Genomic DNA, 24,011 nt, shown 5'->3' on the forward strand with positions numbered 1-24,011 from the left:
CACCCGTCCCTGCAACACCCATAGCACCCACCTGACCAGCAGCACCCACCTGCCCCCCACAGCTCCCACCTGCTCCCCAGCACCCACCCGCACCCACAGCACTCACGCACGCCCACAGCACCCCACAGCACCCATCTGCACCCCACAGCACCCACTCATACCCCACAGCATCCGCCTGCACCCACAGCACCCATCTGCACCCCACAGTACCCATCTGCACCCACAGCACCCACCTGCCCCCCCAGCACCCACCTGCACCCCAAAGTACCCACCTGCCCCCCACAGCACCCACAGCACCCCACAGCACCCACCTGCACCCACAGCACCCATCTGCACCCCACAGCACCCACCTGCCCCCCAGCATCCACCTGCCCCCCCAGCATCCACCTGCACCCACATCACCCATCTGCCCCCCACAGCACCCATTTGCACCCACCCGCACCCACAGCACCCACCTGCCCCCACAGCACCCACCTGCCCCCACAGCACTCACAGCACCCCAAAGCACCCACAGCACCCACCTGCCCCCACAGCACCCACCTGCCCCCACAGCACCCACCTGCACCCACAGCACCCACAGCACCCCACAGCACCCATCTGCACCCCACAGCACCCATCTGCCCTCCACAGCACCCACTCATATCCCACAGCACCCACAGCACCCACATCACCCCACAGCACCCACCTGCCCCCCACAGCACCCACCTGCCCCCCACAGCACCCACTCATACCCCACAGCACCCAACTGCCCCCACAGCACCCACCTCTCCCCCCAGCACCCACCTGCCCCCACAGCACCCCCAGCACCCACTCATACCCCCCAGCACCCACCTGCCCCCCCGGCACCCCCTCCCCTCCTCCTCCCCCCGCCCCGCCCCCCGCACTACAAGTCCCGGGGAGCCCCGCGGCAGCGCCGCCCCCGCCGCTTCCCCGCCCGCCCCCGCCTCTCCCCGGCAGCACCATGGCCGCGGCCCCGGTGGCCGAGGGGGCTCCGGCGGAGCCGCACGACAGGTAAGACCCCCCCCCACCCCCGTTACAACACCCCCACCCCCGGGGACGGGACCGGTACCGCAACGCCCCGGAGCCGCCGGGACCGGCGGCTCCGGGGCGTTGCGGTACCGGTCCCGTCCCACGAAGCCACTTCCGCGAGTGGGGCCTCCCGATCCCATCGCTCCTTCCTTTCCCCCCCCCAAAATCCCTTTGCTTCCCCCCCCTCCCCGCAGCAAGCGACACTCCTGCATCCCACCGCGCAGCATCACCCTTCATCCCATCATTTTTCCAAACTAGCTTTCTTCCTCATTCGTATTTTTTTTAATTTCTTTACCCCCCCCTTTTTTTTTTTATTTCCTCTTTTTTTTTTTTTTTTTTTTTTGGTAAATTTCTTCGTTTTCTTTTATTTTTCCCTTTTGTTTTTCACCCTCGCTTCGCAGCACAGGCACCCCCGTTTGCAACCCAGCCGGCACATCAGCACCGGCAAGCAAAACCTACAAATTTACTCCCCCCAAAAACCCACTCGGGATTAGTTTTTTTTTTTCCCCACACTCAGCTTTTTCCCACTATTTCCCACTTTTTCCAGCGCAACACTCAGGCATGGAGGAGCACAACCGCTCCCAAACGCCAAAAACCCGGGAATTAGCCCCGGAGCATCACCAGAGCACTGCTGATGTGGCAAATGGTTGCAGGGGTGCGAGCATCCCTTGGGGGGGGGGTGGTCCCCGGCACCCCGGCATCCCCGCGGCACCAACCGAGTCAATGCCGAACCAACCCGCCTGTTTCGGCAGCTGAATGCGGGCGGCGATGGCGACGCCTTCGTGTGAGGCAGCAGCGAGGGTGAGGATGAGCAGGGGAGGAAGGAGCTGCCGCTGGTGACGCTGGCCGGGCAGGAGATGCGGAACGGGGGTGTTGAACCGAGCCCCTTCCCGCGCGGAGCGGTGGGGCTGGCTCGTTAGGCCCTCGCGCCGGGCAAACAGCAGCGAGATAATTGGGTTTGAAGAGGGAAATGTTTTTTCTCCTGGGGAATCGGGGTCCTTCACGGAGCAGGAAGAGCAGCCTGTGTGCCGGCGGCCCGGGGTGCCTGGTGGCAGCTCTGGCCGGGGTGGGGCGGTGGGAGAGCTGGGTGCCAGGCTGGGGAGGGCCAGGGGCGATGTTTGATGGGGCTGCAAGAGGAGCACGGTGTGGGCACGGCGTGGTGGGGCCGCTGGGCAGCGTCCTGGCACACCTGGAGCTGCTGGTAGTGGGGTGGCAGGCGGGTTCCTCCATCCCAGCAGGCTCCTCTGTCCCTTGCGAGCGTTGCTCCGTCCCTTGGGCAGGTTTCTTGTATGTTTCTCCATCCCTTGGGCAGGTTTCTTATAGGTTCCTCCATCCCTTGGGCAGGTTTCTCATAGGTTCCTCCATCCCTTGGATGGGTTGCTTCATCCCTTGGGCGGGTTTCTCATAGGTTCCTCCATCCCTTGGGCAAGTTCCTCCATCCCTTGGGCAGGTTTCTCATAGGTTCTTCCATCCCTTGGATGGGTTGCTTCATCCCTTGGGCAGGTTTCTCATAGGTTCCTCCATCCCTTGGACAGGTTGCTCCATCCCTTGGGCAGGTTTCTCATAGGTTCCTCCATCCCTTGGATGGGTTGCTTCATCCCTTGGGCAGGTTTCTCATAGGTTCCTCCATCCCTTGGACAGGTTGCTCCATCCCTTGGGCAGGTTTCTCATAGGTTCCTCCATCCCTTGGATGGGTTGCTTCATCCCTTGGGCAGGTTTCTCATAGGTTCCTCCATCCCTTGGGCAAGTTTCTCCATCTCTTGGATGGGTTGCTCCATCCCTTGGGCAGGTTTTTCATAGGTTCCCCCATCCCTCAGGCAGGTTTTTCATAGGTTCCCCCATCCCTTGGGCAAGTTCCTCCATGCCTTGGACAGGTTCCTCCATCCCTTGGATGGGTTCCTCATAGGTTCTTCCACCCTTGGATGGGTTCCTCCATCCTTTGTGCAGGTTCCTCCATCCCTTGTGCAGGTCCCTTCATTCCAAGGCTTTGGGACTCCTGAAGCCTTTCCTTGTGCACTCCCTGCACGATACTCATCCCCCGGCCTGGGCTGCCCACCTGGTCCCTGGCCAGGGAGTCCTGGCGCCGGGCCCCACGTGGCTGTTGCACCACCAGGCTGTTGCAGCGCGTCCGCTTTCGGCTTAAGTTAAAAGGTGCAGTAGGAGGTGAAGGGCCTGGCTGAGGTGGCACGCATGGGTCTGGCCCAACAAAGGCCGTGCTCAAAGGTGGAGCGAAGCAGGTTTGGCCTCTGCGCACCCATGGGTGCTGCCCGCAGGGGTGGGAGCTGGGCAAGGACCCTCTCCCACAGGGCCAGACACCCCTTTGCTGTGGGTTTGGCACGTCCTGGGCTTTTACACAGGTCCAGTGACAATATTCAAGTTACAGCACCCAAACGTGGAAAAGCCACGTGCAATTCGGTTTCCATCCTTAAATCCCAAGGAAAACCCACCGAGCAGCTTTCCATCGCTGGAAGGGAAAGGGCACCCCAGCCTTTGCGCCTGCACCCCTATTTCTCCCAATTTTAAATCCAGGCTGCAATTACAGAGGAGGGATTTGTGCTTAAAAATCATCTGGAAGGAAAAAAGTCCAAAACCCAGGAGTTTTGGCTTGTGCAAGAGCTCAGAAACCGGGAGTTGGGAAGCGGAGGGGATTTGTGGAGGAGTGCGTACTGGGAGGAAGGCTCGGTTGCTGCCGGGGTTCAGAGCCGCTGCGGGCGATTCCTGTCCCACCTGGGATGTGGGGTGAGCGGCTGGGAGAGTTGCTCCCGTCGCTTGGATGTTTTAAACAAAGGCAGGAAAAAAGGCACCGGGGAGGGTGCGATAAGGAGCAACGTCACCTTGGCGAGGGCAAGGGCTCCTCACTGCCAAGTTCCTTGTCCCTTTTCTTTTTTGCTTCTTTAATGAGAAAGAATAGAAATTGCTGCGGAAGAGAATTTTATTTTTAAACTTCTGAAAGAGCTTTTGTGGAGAAAGGGGAGTCCGTGCTGGAATCACAGGATGGCAACGGTTCCTTTGATCATCGCTCACTTCCCTGGCATTGCTGGGGCGGCAGCTGCGGCTCGAACTGGGGACGGGTCACCTCTGAAACCCTCCTCTTGTGGCCCCCGTCTGGGGACCAGTCCCTTGTCCCTGGTTCCCATCAGTGCTGTAGTCACTCAAGACACGTTCCAGGGTGTTGCTGTCCTGTGGGTCCCGTTGCTGGACAGGAGCAGGAGGGGGCTGCTGTGGCCATGCCCAGTGTTCAGCCGGGGTTTGCTGAGGACGCCAGGATGCAGCACGTGTCCCTGGAATAGCCCTGGTGTTCAGGGAGGAGGAGGAAGGGATCTTCTCCCCATCTCTGGCCCCACTGCCAGACGTTCAGCCCTGCTTGATGCTAAGCGTGGGGTGAGCATCCTCCCTGGACCCCGTCGGAGGTGGGTGTACCAAAGCTGAACTCTCATCTTGCAGTGCCGGGCTGGGCTGGGGGCTCGTTCGGTGGCAGCAGGACCTGGTTGTGATGGGCCGTATCCCTGGCAGAGTCCTGGCATTTTGGTGTGTCCTCTGCTACCTCCTCCCTTCCACACCAGCCACGTGCTGCACGGTGGGTGCCGCTCTGCCCTCTGTGCTCCAGGGCCGCCTGGGACCCCCTCTGCCAACCTACCGGCCATCTCCCACCCCTCGCCAGGTGTCCTGCCCTTTGGCTGCTGCTTGGCTTCCTCACAGGGCTGCGGGGTGCTGGGTGCCCGGGCTCCCTGCCCTCCCTGGCGAGCCTGGCACTGGGAGAGGAGCGGGAACGGCCGGGGGGGCAGCGGGCAGCTGGCAGGGGGAAGGCTGAGAGCGCAGATCGCAGGGCCGAGCAGGCAGGGACGTTATTCTTAGCCTCCCGCAGCCCCGGGGTGTTGAGTTTCATCCACTTGTTTATTCCAGGGCTGAGGGGACGGCAAGGGGCAACTCTTCCCAGGGGAGCTGAGCACCGGGGGGCTCGCGGCGAGACCTCCCACCGCTGGGTGCTAAGGGAGGGGGTGAGTCCCACACCAAAACCCCTGGCACGGCCAGCAGCACCCCAGCCCCAAGCCCCAGCCGGCTCCATCGGCTGAAAGCGTTCTGGCTGGGTACCCCCTCCATCTCTGCCCCGTGGCCGTCCCCTCCTGCCCCCCTGAAGCCCCCTCCCCACCGGTGCTGGAGCTCACCGGTGCTCACGGCCGCACACTTACCGGGTGGGCGGCAGAGCTGCCCTCCCTGCTGCCCTGGCGAGCCCCCCGCCTCCGAGGCAGCAGAGCAAGCCCCCGTCCCAGGGAGCAGAGGCGCAGGGGGCCAGTGTTTATTGCCTGCACAGGGGGCGGTGAGGGGAGGTGTCACTTCGCCCCCCCAGCCCCCCCGCTTTTTCTTTAATCAAGCCAGTGCTATTAATATCAGGTAATGAACGTAATCTCTAGCTTAAGCTATCCTCTTATGCGTGCTGACCGCTCCACAGCTCCCAGCAAAAGACGCTTCCTTGGCAGCGCTCTTTTCTCCTTCCTCCAGCTTCCAGCCCGGAGCCCCCCGGGATCTGCTGCGGTAGGGGGTCTGCATCTCCCTGTCCCCCTGGGAGCCCACCGTCCCTGTGCCAGGGGACACACTCCCATGCATGGCTCCTGGCACTGAGATTCGCCCAGGGAGCCCCGCTGGCACAGCTGCCCCCTCGCCTCAGTAGCACTGGGAAGTTGGGGGACAGGAGCTGACGCACGGGCAGGGACAGGGGGTGACACCCGGCATCACCTCCTGCTCCGTGGCGGGGTGGCCATGAGCAGTCCCCCAGCCTTCTCCAGCGTCCGTATATCAGGCTGCTGGGCCCTCGGGCCGGATGGGAGGTGAGTTCCTCCTTTCCTTTGGTTTTGGGTGGGTTTTTACTTTTTTTTCACCTGTTTGCTTTCAGTCCGTGGGCTTGCTGGAGCAAGCCCTCACTAGCCCTGGTCCTGGTCCCCCGGTCCCAGTCTCCAGCTCGCAGCCAGCTGAGGGCTTCAAAAGTGCAGGGAGCAGCTGGGGGAAAGATCAGCTTCCCTTGGGCCATGGGCTGAAGCCAGCCTGGCGCCGTTTGGCAGGCTGCAGGGGGCTTGGCGTGGGGATGTGCAGGGCGGGTGCTTAGTTGGCGTGTAGTTTACGGGGCCAGGGCTGAGGATGTGCTCTCCTTTTTGCTTCCAGGTTCAGGTTTGGGGCTTTCCCGTTTTTCCTTGCTGGCTGTGGGAGCTGTTGGGACCTGCTGCTTTTCCCCTCCCAGCCCAGCACGGATCCGGGATGGTCGGGGGTCCCAGAGGGCTGCAGGATGCAGAGCCTTAGCACAGAGGGCACAGGGATGGGAGCGGCGGTGGGGAAGGGAGAGGGGTCCCCCTCTCACCCCAGTAAATCTGTGCTTGGGGTAAGTGGGAGTAAAACACTTCCTTCATTTGTGCCACTGCATCTGCGGGGCTGGCGAGCTCCTTCGGGGAGCAGCCCCCAGCGCCGGGCATCCCTGCGGTGTCAGGCTTCCTCCTGGTGGAGGGGCGCAGGCAGGCTCCAGCACTGGCTGTGGGGAAGGCAACGCGTCCCCAAAAGCTGGGGACAGTGTGCGGGGAGCTGGTGGCAGCCGAGCCCTCCAGGAAGGCTTTGCAGGAGAGGGGTTACCAAGCCCAGGGCAATGTTTTTTTTCATATTCACCTTACCATGGCATCGTGCCCCTGAAACCCAGCGGGTGCGCTGTGCTTGGGAAGGCTGAGGCAGGTCTGCGTGGGGCAAGAACATCCTTTGGTTGGAGCAGTGGCATTAACTTTGGCAATAAACAGAGTCCCGTTCCTCTGGGGGCCTTGCCTTGCGGGTAGGGGCATTGCATGGGCTTTGTTGCTGCTGCATGGAATTTTTAAAAAGTGGTAGGAAGAAATGGCCAAGTGAGATGGCTGTGAGAGGGCTGGGATCAGCTGTTCCTTCAGAGGGGAGGACAGGCCCTTCCTGGCAAAGGCAGCAACGGAAAACATCTACAGATCTTGAAGTGTAACATTAGGAGAAAATGCATGACCTTTGCAGAACTCCAGGACAGCCCCACAGCCCTCCCCACGGCTGTGCTTATTGGAAATAAATCACGGGAAACATTGATTTAGGAGGTGTAGAGTATCTACTTCTTGTGTAGATACAGACGGTATAGATAGATATCTATAGAAACAGGATTTAGGTGAAAATCCAGAAGTATTTGGATGAAAAGAGGCAAAGCAGGCCAACTCTTGGAACAGGATTCAAGTGCTGCATCCAAGAGTGGCCCCAGATGCGCGGAGGGGACAGCTCTCCTCACCAAGGGCCATCCCTGCACTGCTGCTGCATCCCTGTGTGTGTCCCTGCATCCCACGGCAGTGCCCAGGGTGGGTTCCCTCTGTGCCAGCACACTTGGTGTCCTGCAGGCACCCCAGGGAACGGACGGGTGACACATGGGAAAGTGGGATGTCAGCTCTGACCACAGCCTGTAATTCTGGGCACAGCCAGAGTCATCATGGTCCTAACATCCCCGTCCCTGCCAGGAGCTGGGTCATGTTGGTGCTGATTGAAGGCAGCAGCAAGCGGACCTTGCAGAGGTCAGCATCTCGCTCCGGCTCCAAAACCCAGAGTTTTGCCCAACTCTGAATCGCTTTGGGAATCGTGGCCTCGGTCAGCATCACAGTGCGCGGATCTGTGGGCGGAGGCTGGCACAGGAGAGCTTGGTTACACCAAAGTTACTGCGTTCCACCAAGGAGCAGAGCATCCTGAAAAACTTGCCTGTCACATGGAGATGGGTGTGCATCCCCAGAGGAAAGCCAGCTGAGCAGCCCTCAGCAGCAGCGCCAGCGGCATGGCTCGCAAGTAACCGCAGTCCCGGGAGAGGGGCTGGGACATAGATGAAAGGAACCGTTTTATTTTCTGGTAAACAACTGTGTTTTTGTCATCTCTGCTTTTATCAAGCCAAAATGACTTTGTTTATGCACCGGCACTGTCGGCTGATGTCAGCCTAGCTCTGGGAATAGCACGCGGTGGCTAATTGCTGCAGCATCACTGGTGGGAGAGGCGACCGAAATACCCCATCTGGGTTTGCTTCTCCTGCCTCTCTGGTGGAAGGAGCCATCCTTGCACAGAAAGAAACCCCAGAAGACTTTCCCGACGGGTCTCACCTCCTGATGTTGCTTTTTAAAAGCAGTGGTTGGGGTGTTTATGGCTCTCGGGTGAGCTGGAGGCCGGCGGTGCTCGATGCCGGCCCTGCGTGCCGATGGGCTCATGCAAGGGATGGCGTGTTAGTGGCTCTTGCGGGGTGGCTCTGTAGGTGCCCACGTGTAGGTCAGCATCGGTGTGAGATGACCGGGCACAGGGGCAGACAGAGGCTGCAGCCCACCTTTCGCTAAGGGGTCCAGCAAAGCCAGGCAAATTGCTGTCTTGTTGCCGGCTCCACAGGGATGTGCCGGTGCTGGAGGTAGAGATGGTGTGCCAGGGGCATCCCGCTGTGCTCGGGGGAGGTTTGCTGGGACACTTTACGTACAGATGGTCGGCCTCATATTTTGATCTTTATCTAAATTGTTCTAAAAAGGGCTAGGGGAAGGAAGGGAATTAGTCTTCATACCAAAACAGCTTAAAATCAAACCAAAATCTGTAAAGCCCTGCAGTTTAAGCCCTTTCAAGAGCAAAAATAACAGAGAGGGAGGAAAGCCCCGCCAGCTCGGCTGGGCTGTACCAAACGGTGCCGTGTTTGGAGCGTTCAGTGCCGGGGGCTCTCTGACCTTGCAGAGGTTTCATTTCCAGCCTGGTTCACGGCTAGGGAGAGAAGCAAGAATGAGCAGGGAGAGCCCTTTGCACCTTCTCACAGGGAGGAGACATCTCTCCCGAGGCAGCGAAACAGCTAGCGGGGAGGAGCAGGAGCTGGTATAAATAATCCTCCCCCATCCCTGTGCTGGCCGAGCAGCGCGGCTGCGGCTTATCTCCTGGCCAGGGGCCACTTATCACCTCCAGCGCTGCTCGCAAAGGGCTCCAGAGGGTGGTTTGTTCCTCTCCCTCCCCAGGGCTGCGGCAGGAGGGGAGATAAGAGAGAGGCGTTTAGCAGCTCCGGGGCTCTGGCGTGCTCCGCTCGGCTGCACCACAGAGCAGATGCAAATGGCTTGACTGCTGGGCTCTGGCCTGGCTCGTCCCCAGGGGTTTCAGGCCTAAAGGGTGGGAGAACTAGAGGTTTGGGTGGGAGCAGAGCGCTCAGAGTGGGGAGAGGAAGGGGATTGTGCATGGGGGAACAAGGGCGGTTGAGCTGTAGCCCCTGTGTTTGGCTTCCATCCACCAGCAAGGTCCCTCTGCACGTTAGGACAGGTTATTGCCCTCTGTAGTAATACCCCTCAGTGCTCCAGAGCTCACTGGCGTGTTTGTGTAATGCAGACATTCCCCAAGCAGTAGGTGTGTGGGAAGCGATGCCTGTGTTACACCTTTTCCAGATTAAAATTGGTCCTGTGGGAGAATTCCTCGATGTTGGCCACTGCCTGGGGTCACAGAGGTGTGGGTGCTGGTAGTGCCGCAGCAGGGCTGTGGTTGTCTCTCCCCCTTTTCCATTGCATCCCTCACCTGTACAGTGTGGGATCCCCCAGAGGCCCCACTCCCACGCACCAGGGATGCTGGCCCTTCCCCACCACCAGTAACGGAGCTCCTTCCTCTCCCCATCCCCAGCAACAGCAGTGCCGAATCCTTAGACCGGCTGTACCCTGCAGTGGGCTCCACCAAGCCACCCCGAAAACGGACCACTAGCCAGTGCAAGTCTGAGCCACCTCTGCTGCGGACCAGCAAGAGGACCATCTACACAGCTGGCCGGCCACCATGGTACAACGAGCATGGGACGCAGTCCAAAGAGGCCTTCGTGATAGGTAGGCAGAGGCAGCACATGTCCGGGCTCTGTCCCACCTCTGCACTTCAGCTGGCGCAGGCTGGCGCAGGCAGTGTCGATGCTGCCTGCCCCATGGCTCTCCAGGGGATCCTGGGGGGATCCTGCCCCACAGCCTCTTTGGAAACTTGAGGTTGGCTCCAGACTCCAAGCTGTGAGTTGCTCAGCCTGGCCAGGAGCAGGGAGAGTCACCAATGCTGGGCAGGCTGTAGGGTCGGGCAGAAGCTCAGAGGTTGCAGATGCGGGTGATCGATTATAGCAGGCACTGAGCAGACCGCAGTCTTTGCTTGTTGTTCCCTCAACTCTTGTTGTCTGTGTTGTCACGAGTTCCCAGGGATTTAGTCTAGGCTGGTTCTCACGTCAGCTCTCCCCTTGTTACACAGCCATCTAACGATGGGTTTCCCACTTTTGCTGTGCGCATTGCTGGCAGTTACAGTTCGTGCCATTTGACATTTTCAAGGGTAATCTTGCTCTTGTAGTGCCTATCGATCTCCCTCTTGGGAGGTCCCTCCAATTTAGTGTAACGGAGCAGGACCTGGGCTCTAGCCTGTGGCTAGAAAGGCAGATTGTGGGATTGGTGACTTCATCCCCTTTTCCCTGGCAGGCCTGGGAGGAGGCAGCGCTTCTGGGAAGACCACAGTGGCCACCATGATCATTGAGGCTCTTGATGTCCCTTGGGTGGTTCTGCTGTCCATGGACTCCTTCTACAAGGTGAGGCTGTGTGTCATCCTGGCCAGGCTCCTTGGGCTGCCATGGTCCTTGGCATAACCCCCTGATGGGAAAACGCAGCGTGGATCTAGTGATGGCCTCATGGTTTCCCCTTCAGATGGTTCTTGGAGCAGGGGCAGAGGTTGCTGAGCAGGGCAGTGGCGAGGGAATGCTGCTGGTGGTGACGGCTGTGTGCACAAACTTTTTCTCTGTGGGCAGGTGTTGACCAAGCAGCAGCAGGAGCAGGCAGCCAGCAATGACTTCAACTTTGACCACCCCGATGCCTTCGACTTTGACCTCATCATTGCCACCTTGAAGAAGCTGAAGCAAGGCAAGAGCGTGAAGATCCCCATCTATGACTTTACCACCCACAGCCGGAAGAAGGAATGGGTACGGGACACTGAGAAGGGTGGGACTCAGGGTGGGGAGACTGCCAAGGCAGGAGAGGAGGGTGCCAGTTAGACCTCTGCAGCCTCTGTCTTTTGCAGTCAGACTCATGCAGTTGCCCTCTGCTCCGTGACTGGCTCAGGACACATTTTTTGGCTGAGCTGCTGCAGTCACTAACAACCCAGAGAGATTCCCCGAGATGAACATGTTCTGTGTCTAACCCCATCCATTTTGACTCCACAGAAAACCCTGTATGGCGCCAACGTGATTATCTTTGAAGGCATCATGGCATTCGCAGACAAGGAGCTCCTGAAGGTGAGGAAGGGCTTAGAATCGGTTCTGGTGAAGCCCGACAGGTGCGAGTGCTGCAATCCCCTCTTCTGCAGCCTTATGTCACAGCACAGAGAGACTCCTGGGTGCCCTGGGGCTCCTGTGCAGCGCTGGATGGGACCCTGTCCGCCAGCAGTGCTTCAGCATCGCCTCTACAAACCAGCCCTCCACCCCCATAGCCAGCGCGAGGAGATGGTGGGAGCATGCTTTCTCCTGAGGTTCAGCAGCAGGGAGGTGACCTTCTCCAGGTTACAGTGGCTGCTGCAGCACTTCGCCGTGTGGAAGAAATAGTCCAGATTTTTGTAGCAGCAAGGGAGGAGCCCCTGGCGGAGATCAGGCGTTTCATGAGGGACCTTGATCTCAGCCATTCATTCCCAGGAACGAGGAGCCCAGTGGTGACCTGGTCCCTGGCAGTCGCGTTGCATAAATATGACTAGAAATAGCCACCTCCACGCTGCATGCCACAGCTCGCGCAGCCAGAAGGAAAGTCTGCTGTCACTTGACTGCGCAAAGCCTGGTGTTCCTAGTGTGGAGGCTTTCTTGGGAATTATTTGGATACACGAAAAATGCTATGGGAGGGAGTGAGCCATGCAGAAACTTCGAGCTTGGTCTAGAAAGTTTCTTTCCCTGCCAAGCGAGCATTTGGGTTGCATTTTCCTGGAGCAACGGTGACCTCCAGTGGACAGCTGGGTAGATCCCCCTGGAGTTTCCCTGAGCATCCCTGCTCTTGTCTGGGGCAGTTCAGGGCAGTGTCATGAGCTGACCTGCTGTGCTTGGCTCCCTTCCAGCGTTAACAAGCCGGTGCTCCTGGGTTAAACCTGTTCATCTGCGTCGTGGCATTAACTTCCTTTGGCTCCTCCTCACTCTTAAATAACATCCAGACAAAGTGTTGGAGCTGCACAGAAGTGGAGACAGGGTTTGGAGCCGGACAGGCCTCCAGGGGCATGAGAGTAAGGGGCATGGTGTCAGCAAGGGACTGGCTGCAGCATCTGCAGTGCCAGCCAGGTTCAAGTTCAGGGGCTGCGGAGGAAAAGCTCCCTCCAGGCCGCAGCAGAGCTGAGCCGAGCTCTGCTAAACTGGTGGTGTGCTGTGCACAGGGCTCAGCTTCTCTTGTGGCTGGAGAAGGTCGGTTTGAGTTACACACCTGACCCAGTGGGGTTTGTGCCCTCCCCTCACGTTTCAGCTCCTTGATCTGAAGATATTTGTGGACACAGACTCGGACATCCGCTTGGTGCGTCGCCTGCGCAGGGACATCAGTGAGCGTGGTCGTGACATTGAGGGTGTCATCAAGCAGTATAACAAGTTCGTCAAGCCCGCCTTCGACCAGTACATCCAGCCCACCATGCGACTGGCCGACATCGTCGTCCCCCGAGGTACCTGCCCAGGGCTGCCTCAAGCTGCCGCGGGGCTCAGTCCTTAGTGGGACCTCAGAGACCCTGTCCCTCCACCCTCAGCTCTGCTGGCCATTCCCACCGCCCTCCAGCTGATGAGGACAGAGTGGCTGTCCCGTGCCGAAGCAAAGGTCCCTCTAGCTGAGTATCTGCAAACACGGGCCAAAAGCAGGTTCCTAGGGGAAAGTCTGCCCTTCCCCTTAACCCATCTCCTGCCCTACCGGCTCCTGCAGCTTAGCAATTTAAAAGCTAGAGGCAACTTGTAGATACTCAATAATAGAATACTAAATAAGAATTTAATAAAAGCGGGAATGTCTCCTGCATTGCTAGGAAAGGGCTGTTTGGGGAAGCAGGGGTACGGTGTGTTTCTGAACATGGCAGGGAGCGTGGGGAAGGATTGTTTCAGGCGCCGCTAGCACTGTGGTCCTGACCAGGCTGTCTTTCACTTCTGGTTCACTCCAGGGAGCGGAAACACAGTGGCTATTGACCTGATTGTTCAGCACGTCCACAGCCAGCTGGAAGAGGTAAGAGCTCCCTGGTCCCCTGGGTGTTAATGGTGGGGTGAGCCTTGCCTGCACAGCGGTGGCATTGCAGGAGGCTCTGGGTGCCAAGGTGGGAATAGCCTGGCTTCCCTCCGTGCTCCAGGGGTGTGAGCTGCAGGGCTCTCCCTCCATTCCAGTGAGGGAGACTGCCTTATCCCTGTGCTCAGGTTAGCACGAGGCTCCTCTGCAAGCTGTGGTCCAGTAGCAGCTTCCTTCCCTCCCTGGGAGAGCAAGTCTTCCGGGGACAAACCAACCATCCTGCAGTGATCTGTGGTGTGTCCTCCCTGCCTGCAGCTCCAGACCCTGCAGTACTTCAGCTCTCTGGCTCTGGCTTCTCCTCTTCACCCCTTTGCAGGCACTGCTGCACAGGCTTTTCTGTCCAGAGCCCATTTTTCCACTTCTGTGTTGGATGCAGCCCGTGGGTTTCAAAAACCAAAGTCTTATGTTTGATGCACAGGCTGAGCCCCAATCCAGGCACATGCTCCATCCCTTCCCCATCACCAGCTTTAACAAGTCTTCTGGGTGTCCTGGGCCAGTCCTGACCAGTGGTTTGAGCCAGTGACCAAATGATGCTGTTGTGTGTTGCTGCTCCTTGAGCAGCACAGCCTCCTCCTGCCCCACGTTTGTAGCTTTGACGGTTAAGTTGTGGAGATGCTCAGAGTGATGTCCTGGGAGGTGGAAGGATCATGACCTGGGGATGGATGCACCTGAAAGTAAAAGGCTCAATTCCTGCAGGCCTTTCTGAGCTCCCAGGTGGCAGGAGCCACTCAGCCCTGGCTATGAGCTGGCACACGATAGCATCGTGCCACCTACGCTTGCTTAGGAGGGACCGCTTTTAAGCAAAGGTGACTTGGCAGGTTCCCCCTCCCAGACACCCCGCTCTCCGCAGGGCTGCAGGCGGCAGTCAGGGCTTTCCTGCTGCCCGGATTTACAGCCCCAAGCTCTGGCAGGTCGGGAAGTTGGTTTCTAACCCCTAGGTCACAGGAGAACGGATCAGAGCCCTGGCACTGTCGCTAGCACCGGGCTCAGGAGGGCATGCAGCCGCAGGGCACAGGCCAGGAGGAGGGAGATGGCTCTTTCTCCCAGCCCTTGGGATCTGGCCAGGAGAGCTCACAGCTGGACGCTGCAGTGAGCAAACACGGCAGCTCCTCCCCAGGGCATCACTGAGAGCCAGGCGAGGGGTTGGCTTGGGTGGGCTTTCATTTACCTGGGGAGGGGAAGAAGGGGAAAAGGCTACATGTGAATGCAGGAAAATATTCCTATTTTTCCTTTTTTTTTATCTTGAAACGACCCTGGTGTTGACAATGCTTAATACCGGTTGCATTGTGTCTTTGTGTTGCTGCCGCAGCGTGAACTCAGTGTCAGGTAAGAGCCCCTAACTCTGTCCTGTCTGTGCAGCCCGAGGCATTTCCAATGCCAGGCACTGCTTGGCCTAACCCTGACCTGCAGTTGAGACCGACAGCTCGCAGAGCACATGGCCTCATCACACTTGAAGCTGACAAAAGGCCACCTTGTCCTTGGCACTGGGACCAGCAGGGACATTGCTGCTCCCCAGGGATGTGTTCATCCTGTGAGGGTACCACCAGCTTGAGCTCAGACCCCTGAAGCTGGGGCAGGACCAGGTTTGTTAGCTGGGGACCTCCAATATCTGCAAGAGGGGAGGCTTTGCATCCTGGGGTTTATATCCCTTCATCCTCTAAGGTGAACAGTTGCTCAGAGCCACTCTCCATCCCTGATGATGAAACATCATTAAACACCTATTATTTGATTAACCAAAGTGGCTGGAGGGTGTTGGGAGCCCTGGATCTCTTGCGGCATGCAGAGGCTCTCGGCTGCAAGCCTGATGGCCCCCAGGAGCGTAGCAGCTTTGGCGTGGCAGGAGGTGCCTGCCTTCCTGTGGTATCTAAAGGCCACACAGCAACTGCCTGGGGACCAAGAAAATACTTATACCCTAATCCAGCAGGATTTCTAATTTCTCAGTACCTGCAGGTGGATGCTATAAAGTGTATGCTGATTACCTTCACCTCTCCAGTATGTGGATCCAGATGGGACTTTAGCGCTGGTGCTTCCATTAAGCAGCCAGCTAAGTTTCTAGGTGTTTTTGTAGGAAGCAGAAGGGATGCATTACTGCAAATGGGTTTCCATTTAGTTCTCCATCATTGCGTGGAGACACTTAATGCAAGCAACCCTAAAATTTACATTTGACATACAACAAGCTTTTAAAATACCTAAGATGAGCAGGGAAAAGGATCTGCTTTACTTATTTCTGCTGAAGCCATTCATTTCCTAGACTAGGCGCTGGATGTTCTATTTTATTTCCATTTGCTTGTTTAATACCATGGGGCCTGACATTTCCATACAGACAGCATAAGCTTTCCTGTGTGTCTGGAGGTCCAGGTGGGAAGGTGCTCTTTAGCATGGAGAGAAGTCTGTTGGTTTAAAAAATTACGGGAGTAACATTAGAGAGTAGACTAATGTTTGTGTGTGTGTATATATGTCCATGTGTATGTATATAAGTATACACATGTATAAAATTTCCTTTCTCTCCAGTGATTCTCACTCTTTAATCAAAGTAGTACTCAGTACAGGTGATCCTTTTGTGAACCTTAAAAATCAGGTATTTAATAACACGTCAGGAAAGTGTGAGTAGTTTTATGATAGCGTGTTTGGAAAGATAACTCTGACCTCCAGAAATAACTCCATGATGACCACAGCCACAGACATTTTTATGTTCTGTTTAAGGCTCATGGTTCCCATTTATGCCTTTGCCAGAAAGTCTGGAAAAAGTTTCCTGGAAAAAAATCTGTTTACGCTCCTGGTGTCCCAGTGCTTCTTACTGCTGCGGCGGTTTCCCATCAGCTCCTCTGTGGCTCTGCACTCACAAGAGGAGCGAGGTGGACAGAGACACACATGTCAAGTGAGATGCGCTTGGCAAATACGGAGCTTTTCATCTAAAACAGTTCCCTATGCGCTTGTCTTGAATGGCTTCATCTAAATGTCACGGTTGTTGTTCTGATGTCACTGCCTTTTGGCGGCCATAGGGACGCAATGAGGCCTTTGTAGCTGGTAGAATAAAACCTGGATGCTTAGATCTGGCCCCAGTCCGAGATGCTTTTCTGGCTCTTGTGCTCCAGGCTGGCCCTGGGCTGCCTTTCCTGACCTAGCAGGTGGCTGGGACAGGCAAGGAGTGCCTCTCCCCAATTCTCAGCTGATCAGATGGGTGAATTCTGAGGAGTTTAAAGAAATTGGTGCCATTCCCTGGACCTGCAAGCCTTGTTTTCCTCCTGGCTGCTGAGGAGCATCATTGCCTTCCTCTGTATTCCCTCAGCACAGGTCAGACCTTATCGTCCTTGCAGTTGGAATATTTCCTGTCCTGCTTTCCACGCGTTTAATGGTGTGTGTGCTGGGCATGTAATTACATACAGGCACTCCCTTCCCATGCGTGCCCAGGTGAGTATTTCTCCTCGAGCCCAGCAGCAGGAGCCAGACCGGTGAGCCCGTGCCCACCGAGGCACAGTGCTCTCAGCTGAGCCTGGTTTCCATCCCTTCTGCCATGCGATTTCAGAAGCCAGCCCAGCTCTTGGAGCCAGTGTTCTTTTCAGCTGATTCCCTTCACTAATCAGTATTCCCCACCCCCAAGGTCTCGATCATCTTGGCATGCCCTTTGCCAATTGTGTCTTTAAATATCAACCCGTGGCGCAGTTTAATAGCCCTTGTTTGAAATGTCAGCCATGAAAGCCAGCTGCTGTACGTGTTTGAAATGCCTTGACTGCATTAGCTCCTTTGTAGCTGGATGTTTCTTGTCTGCTTCCTGCTTGATAGCATGCTCAACAAAGAGCTGAGGATGTTCCCTGAAGCCTTCCTGAGAGATGGTCACCCCTTTCTCTCTTTCTCTCTCTTTCTTCTTCTTTTTTTTTTCTTCTTTTTTTTTTTTTTTCCTTTAACGCTTTTGTTCTAGGGGGCAAAAAAATAAGTTTCCAAAATGAGACGTTTTCTTGACGTGCTCATGGCTGCCTGTCTGAATTTTCCATCGCGGTCCTGCCTGGCAGGGGGAGGGACAGGAAGCCTTGCTCGCAGCCAGCAGAGCCCTGCTCGCTCTGTCCCTCCCGGCAGAGATGGGCAAGGGGTTCCACCGCAGGCGACGTGGCTGTGGCCGAGCAGCTGCTGGAGAAGCTGAGCTCTTCACTCGTCTTCAGCCTGCAGCCCCTCTCCAAGGGATGGTGATCTGAGGGCAGGTCCAGGTGAACTGGGGGGAAGGAAGCTCTTCCCATCGGGCAGTGATGTTCAGTTCAGAGCTGGGTTTCTCCCCGTGTTCCCAGCGCTCTCGGCTTTCCAGGCTCTCCGAGGCTTGAGCAGATCATCCCTCCAGTGTGCCAGGAGGTGGGCACCCCTGTGAGCCCACAAGCGGTTTGCATGCGGGGCAGGTTGGATGAAGGTTTTGCAAGCTTGACCTTGAACACTTTGTGCTTGCTCTGGGATTGCAGCAGAGCGCTGGGCGAGAGCTGCGCGTTTCCTCTGGGCTATGAGGGCTGCAGCTGGTGTTGCAGCGTGGTACCACCTGGGACAGAGATGGGACAGTGTCTCTGCTGTGGCTCTGGGGCGGTGAGATCAGATGGAGCTTTCTCCCTGTGGAGCCAGGAGTGGAGCCGGTGCTGTGGAGTGTGGCAGTGACATGGCTTGGTCCCCGAGGGAGGTGTGCTGGGGTCTGTGTAGTGATGGCCCACACACTGGGCACGTCTCGGAGCCATAGATCAATTTGGGCGCTTTTTTTCCCCCTTTGACTAATGACAGTACTTTTTCCTTTGTTTCATGTCATGTTTGTCCCTCTCCCCTTAAACTCTCATGTTTCCTTGTCTTGTCTCCCCTGAACATCCCTCCCACCTGGTGACCAGAGGAAGCTGCGCTGGGATATGTGAGGAGACATGCTAATGGCAGTGTTTTGGTTGTGACACTAACGCTGGGGAATGGGGGCGAGGGCTGCGCAGGGTGAGCTGCGTTACTAACCCAGACTGGGGGCCTTTGAGCAGGCAGCTCACAGGGTCCTGCTTTGCTGGGGCTGTGCATACCCAACCGGGGTGAGGGGGCTTGGGAAAGCATGTTCATACCGATCCCAAAGATGGGACTTGCCGCAGTTCCCCCAGAAAGCACCATGGGGACCTGACAGCATTCAGTGGCTTCTCTGCTGTCAGGAACAGGGGCCGAGTGGGGTGGCATCCAGACCTTCCCATCCCTGCGCTGAGCACCAGCCCCTGCGCGGGTGTCACAGGAAAGGTGCGGAAAGCTCGGTGACAAAATGCTGACAGCATTTCCCGGAGGTCTGTTGACAGCTCGGGGTGCAGGGGTGGTGTTCCCAGGCACACAGGGCTGCTCTCAGAGGTAGGAGCACTCACTGGCATCTGCGGCAGGGAGCGGGAGCCAGGTCACACCTCATCTCACCTGAAGCGTCATGGAGAGCAGGGCAGGAGAGCGGCTGCCCATCCCTCTGGCATGGTGGGATGCTGTGAGGCAGACCTGGTGGTGACAGAGGGGAGAGGTGCCGTGCCAGGCTCAGGCCTGTGCCCCTGGGTGGGCTGTGGTGTGTAGGAGACAGCCCTGTGGGCTACGACTGTGCGGCCACCACAGCTCCTCTGGTTTGGGCAACAGCAGTTTGTCACCTTGGCAAACCCAACTGGGGCCGTGAGAGGGTGTGTGGCTCTGTGTTGGGGGGCTGATCTCTGCCCCCCGAGAAGCAGGCAAGCAGGGAGCCCCTGCGCGGGCACCAGCGTCTGCCAAAGGCAGGGCTCAGGTGCTCACCTACCATGTGGGTCTGCACCCCTGGGGCCAGGAGGGTTTTAGGTGGGGCTGTGCCCCCAGGATCTGTCCCCAGGCCAGGTCTGGCAGGAGAAAGGAGGCGGGGGGCTGTGGGGGCAGAGCTGCTGGGGCTGCCAGCAGCACAGCCCCAGCGTGGGAGCATCTCCAAAGGCAGCCAACCCAAGCAGCAGTGACTAACAGAGTGAGCTCGCTTCACTGACAACAGGTCCAGGGCCTTGAGGGCTGCTTGTCCCAAACAGGCGGTGGGGTCTGCGGGCAGCGGGACACGCTGGGCTCGGCCCCAGCCCAGCCAGGCTCTGCCAGCAGCGGGCAAGCCTGCACTGGGAGCACAACCCATCCCACACACTCCACGTGGCCAGCTGTCTCGGATTCAGGAGTGTTCCCTTTGCTGCTATGCCAGACTGGAGCTGGCAAAACCCAGAAGGAGCCCTTAAGTACCCACAGGCCTTGGGAATGTCTCGTTTGGTGTTGGTCAGCCAAGACCAGGAGATGGCTACATGGATGGAGGCCTCAAGTCATCTAGCTCTGCCCTCCTCCATTCCTACCCAGTCATCTTCTGTCTTCTCCGCTTGTGTGCCTCTGTGTGTGCAATTAATGCAGGTTTCTGCTTGATTTGAAATCTTAATCACCTGGAGCTTTTGTTTGTTTGCTCTCTTCTCCTCCTCCCCAACATCTCTCTGACTGGGATGCAGCTGCTGGCATGTGTGTGATCTGATGTGTGGCTTTCGGACCCCAGCCCTCCTCCCAGACAAAGTTGCTTGTCCATCCTGCCCAGCCTTATGGAAGCCAAATAGATGTGACCTTCATCTCATTACTGCCGCTGTCAAAGAGAGAGGTGACTAATGGGGCTCCATTGTGCACTTCCCCATGAATGGTGTTCCCTTGATCCAAGAATAGCTCCCAACCCTATTAGTTATGTTGAGATGAGTCACACAAGCCAGTCCTGTTCAGCCATAAAGTCTTGAAGCTGTTCCCAATTTGGTGTCGATCTGACTATCCCTGAATGGGGACAGTGACTGACTTGTAGGACAGAGGCAACCACAACAGCTCCTCCTCACCCCATCAGTTCAGGATCCACCACAAGACTCTGGAGAAGGTTTTGATTTTATTTTCCGCTTTCTTCCCAACCAGTGGAAACCAAGATGAGCCAACCATGGGTCAGCTGCCTGGGAAGGGAAGCGCCTGTCCTTGGGCTGCGAGGTCCTGCTGGCTCTACCGACCACCCGCTGCCTGCCCCGTTCATGGGAGCAGGTCCCTTTGCCATCGCAGGGGACTGGGCAGGGCTGGCCGCTTGTTGGGCTTGGCTGGATGGCCTTGGTGTGCGTTTGCAGTGTGAGGTGACATCTGGGAGGATGGCTTCGGCCATGTGCTGTGCACCAGCCTTTGGGCAGCATTGCCCAGAGACCTGCTGACCATGTGTTTGGTTTTCAGGGCCGCCCTGGCCTCTGCGCACCAGTGCCACCCCCTTCCTCAGACCCTCAGTGTGCTGAAGAGCACCCCTCAGGTGAGGGGCATGCACACCATCATCAGGTAAAGCCCCCATCGCTGCAGCCTCCTGGGGTGGGATGGGGCTTGGCTGATGGCTGGGGTGAGCTCAGCTTGCTTTGGAGTCCCGAATCTTACTTGTGCCTGTCCTCGTGGCTTGGGGACATGGGAGAGGGCAGACAGTAGTGGGCCATGTGCAGAGGAGCTGTGCTGTAAGTGCTCCCTGGTCTTGCCAGATTTTTTCTGCTTTTTACCTTAAAACTGCCACCACAATTCCAGGTTCAGCCAGTGGCCTCTGTGCAAACAAGGTGCTGAGAGCCAGACAGGGGCAGGGGCTGCCCTCCTGCATGCAACCTCTGACCTCTGTTAGCATCTCCTGGGGTACATTTTGGTCCACAGCTTACATTGCTTTTCCCTCCCCTCCAGAAACAAGGAGACCAGTAGGGATGAGTTCATTTTCTACTCCAAGAGGCTGATGCGGTTGCTGATTGAGCACGCGCTCTCCTTGCTCCCGTTCCAGGTGGGTTCAGGGATGTAGCTGGGAGGGTGGGCAGTGGGCGCTGTGTTTCCTCTCCGATTGCTAACCTGTAACTGCCAGGGAGCCAGCGCGGTCCTGGTGCTGCTCCTCCAACCTTCCCCACATATCAGCCCTTTCCTCCTAGATTCTCCTGTGATTCCATAGAAATGTGTAGATGCGGTGCTTAGGGACATGGTTTAATGGTGGACTTGGCAGTCCTGGGTTAACAGTTGGACTCAGTGATCTTAAAGTCTTTTCCAACCTTAATGATTCTACGATTCTGTGATTCTATAAAAAGGGGCAGGGCTCGCTGAGGCCATGGAGGAATGGCCTGGCCCTGCATGACAGCTCTTTGTCCAGCCTCATGTTCCAATGGTCCAGAGCAGCCCGCAGCTGGCTGGCTCCCTGGTGCCAGGGCTCCTCTGAGAGCTGCGTCAGAGCTCCTGGTAATGCTTCTCCCATGGTTCTACATTGTAGAGTTGCACAGTGCAGACCCCTCAGGGACAGGACTACGAAGGGAGGACATACAGCGGGAAGCAAGTAAGTGGAAGCAAAAAGTACTATTCAGACCTGCCCCATGGGGTTACACTGAAAGCCCTGTGGGTGCAGGAGCAGGACATCCTGGCTTCTCAGGGTTTCCATCAGGCCTGGATTTGGCACCTGCTCTCGTGAATATGACACCCTATATCATGGGGACAGGCAGCCAAGGGTGTCCTCAGCAATGTGCCACTGTTGCCCTCCCACTGAGGGAGACAGCTCAGACTGGGAGCAGCACAACCTTTCTGGAAGGGATGCACTTTGGGGTTGCCCATTAGAGTCCGCCACTGTCGAGACCCAGTGCCATACTGGGGTGGCGTGTACCTCCTGCCATGTGTCTTCCCATTCACCCTTGCTGTGTGCTGCAGATCACCGGGGTGTCCATCCTGCGAGCGGGGGAGACCATGGAGCCAGCGCTGCGAGCAGTGTGCAAGGACGTCCGCATCGGGACCATCCTCATCCAGACCAACTGCAACACAGGCGAGCCAGAGGTAAAGCCCGGGGCCCTGGCCTGCTGAGGGCATCTCCTGGTGTTAGCCTGCATGCAGGGGGTGACTCAGGTATTCCCTGAGAGCTCTTCAGTGATCTGAGAGCTGGTCTTGGCAGGGAGTGAGTGCTTTGAAAGCTTCTGAAGTGGGCTTTGCCAGCATGTTTGTGCATGCAGGGGCTGGTTTGCTGTCCAAGTGTTTGCACCAGTGCCTGGCTCCAAGCTGACAGCTGGGGTCCCAGAGATAGAGATGCATGAAAGATCCTTCACCTCTCTAAGAGAAAGGCGCTGGTTGCTCCATTCACCTTCAATCTGCAGCTTCTGAGCTGATCTCTCTTCCCCTGCCCAGCTCCACTACCTGCGGCTGCCGAAGGACATCAGCGAAGACCACGTCATCCTGATGGACTGCACGGTCTCCACAGGCGCGGCAGCCATGATGGCAGTGAGGGTGCTGCTGGTACGGAGGATGTCGGGCACGCTGCAGAGGACGGGTGGTTTGCTCACAAGTAACGTGCCAAACACCAGCCACAGCCATGATGAGAGGCTCTGTGCTGAAACCGGCTCCTCCTTGTGAAAGAGAGCGTCATGGGAGACAGCACAAGCTGGGGTGACTCTGTAACCAGGCACTGATAAAGTCACCCCTTCCTTGTGTAGCAACAGCCTGGATTTAGTTGGTGTCTTGGTCCTGTGCCCAGTAACCCCAGCTGGCCACAGAGAGGAGAGGAGAAAAAGTGGCTCCAGGAAGGGAGTGCTTGGAGTGCTGCTCCCTGGAGGAACGGGCCATAACAAGTCTTGGATACCCTGACCCCGGGCTGTCTCTGTGCCTTTCCTGCAGGATCATGATGTCCCAGAAGACAAGATCTTCCTCCTGTCCTTGCTTATGGCGGAGATGGGTGTCCACTCTGTCGCCTATGCTTTCCCCCGGGTGAAGATCATCACCACAGCTGTGGACAAGAAGGTGAATGACCTTTTCCGGATAATCCCTGGCATCGGTGAGTATCTGGGTAGGAAGGACCTGTTGCAGGGGGAATTTTGGTGCTTCTGGCCCACACACCAGCCCTGGTTGTCAGCAGCAGGTCAGGTCTGTTGTTATTTCACCCAGGGACACAGTGCCTTTCTCTTGGGTCCTGCTGCTGCATGGTTGCTGGGATCAACACACACGCTCTGAGAGCTGTCGGGCAGCCATAGCCTTGTTGGCAGAGGGAGCCATGCCACATGCCGTGAGCCTCCTCCAGCCCCACCTGGACAAGCTGAGCTGGGACATCTGGAGCAGACCTGTGCTCACCTCATTCCCTAAGCTGCCACCTTAAACAAGCTCATCCCAAACAAGCTCACTATGTTCTTCTGTCTTCACCTCTGCTGTGCCAGGAGACACCCCTGCCACAGGGTGCTAAAACAGCCTCCAGGCTGCTCCAGATCTGCTGCTACATGAGTTTTAGTGCTGTTCAATGCAGGATAAACCTGCTTTGGTTTCCGTGCCTGCTGGGGCCAGGGCAGGCTGGAGAACGGTCCCAGGGCTCCCTGCAGAGCTGTGACTGCTTCTCTCTCTTTCTCCCCGCAGGGAACTTTGGTGATCGGTACTTCGGGACAGATGCTCCTCCGGACTGGAGCGATGATGAAGACGCTCTTAGCACTTAGATGTGGAGATGCCGCTGGCACCAGGCAGCTTCAGCACCGCACCTTAACCCCTTCTGTCCATTGCAGATTTCTTCTTCCTCCTCACCAAGCATAGATATTTTTTTCAAATCTTACATTGGAGATCTAGGGCATATTTTTTCAAAGAAACACAAATCCTAGTTTGACATTGTGGACAGTCGCATGTCCCAGCGTAGAGTGGAGTTAATTTATTTTAATTTAAATATTTGCCTATATAACTTATTGGAGATATTTTATAAAGGAAAATAATAAATTTTTCTCTGGTTTTCTTGAA

The 24,011-nt window shown here is 57.0% G+C and overlaps 1 protein-coding gene and 1 long non-coding RNA gene across 7 annotated transcripts; both read left to right on the forward strand.

Annotated features, from left to right (window-relative positions):
* Positions 1-920: 920 nt before the first annotated feature.
* Positions 921-24,011, forward strand: UCKL1 (uridine-cytidine kinase 1 like 1). 6 transcript variants are annotated; one of them, XM_056354062.1, is made up of 15 exons: positions 921-1,011; positions 9,676-9,869; positions 10,491-10,597; positions 10,814-10,984; positions 11,225-11,296; positions 12,495-12,684; positions 13,165-13,226; positions 18,137-18,156; positions 20,487-20,585; positions 20,967-21,060; positions 21,535-21,597; positions 21,963-22,085; positions 22,431-22,538; positions 22,917-23,073; positions 23,184-23,636. In XM_056354062.1, exons 1-15 carry the CDS (start codon positions 962-964, stop codon positions 23,267-23,269), a joined length of 1,596 nt encoding a protein of 531 aa, XP_056210037.1. In that variant the 5' UTR covers positions 921-961; the 3' UTR covers positions 23,270-23,636. The 6 variants fall into 6 exon arrangements, with proteins under 6 accessions (XP_056210037.1, XP_056210034.1, XP_056210033.1 ...); XM_056354059.1 differs by lacking the exons at positions 921-1,011; positions 18,137-18,156 and adding exons at positions 5,559-5,855; positions 14,593-14,609; XM_056354058.1 differs by lacking the exon at positions 921-1,011 and adding an exon at positions 5,559-5,855.
* On the forward strand, positions 1,369-5,205 carry LOC130156000 (uncharacterized). Its single transcript, XR_008824289.1, has 3 exons — positions 1,369-2,352; positions 2,438-2,818; positions 2,851-5,205. It is a non-coding gene; the product is annotated as an uncharacterized LOC130156000 (long non-coding RNA).

The sequence above is a fragment of the Falco biarmicus genome, chromosome 10 (assembly GCF_023638135.1).
Source record: "Falco biarmicus isolate bFalBia1 chromosome 10, bFalBia1.pri, whole genome shotgun sequence".
NCBI lineage: Eukaryota > Metazoa > Chordata > Aves > Falconiformes > Falconidae > Falco > Falco biarmicus.

Bases quoted from the DNA above. Each gene is read 5' to 3' on its own strand.
- UCKL1 (XM_056354058.1), top strand. From the start codon at position 5,788: ATGAGCAGTCCCCCAGCCTTCTCCAGCGTCCGTATATCAGGCTGCTGG. The intron at 21,061-21,534 runs GTGGGTTCAGGG...TCTACATTGTAG, and splicing joins TCTCCTTGCTCCCGTTCCAG to AGTTGCACAGTGCAGACCCC. The intron at 23,074-23,183 runs GTGAGTATCTGG...TATTTCACCCAG, and splicing joins CCGGATAATCCCTGGCATCG to GGACACAGTGCCTTTCTCTT.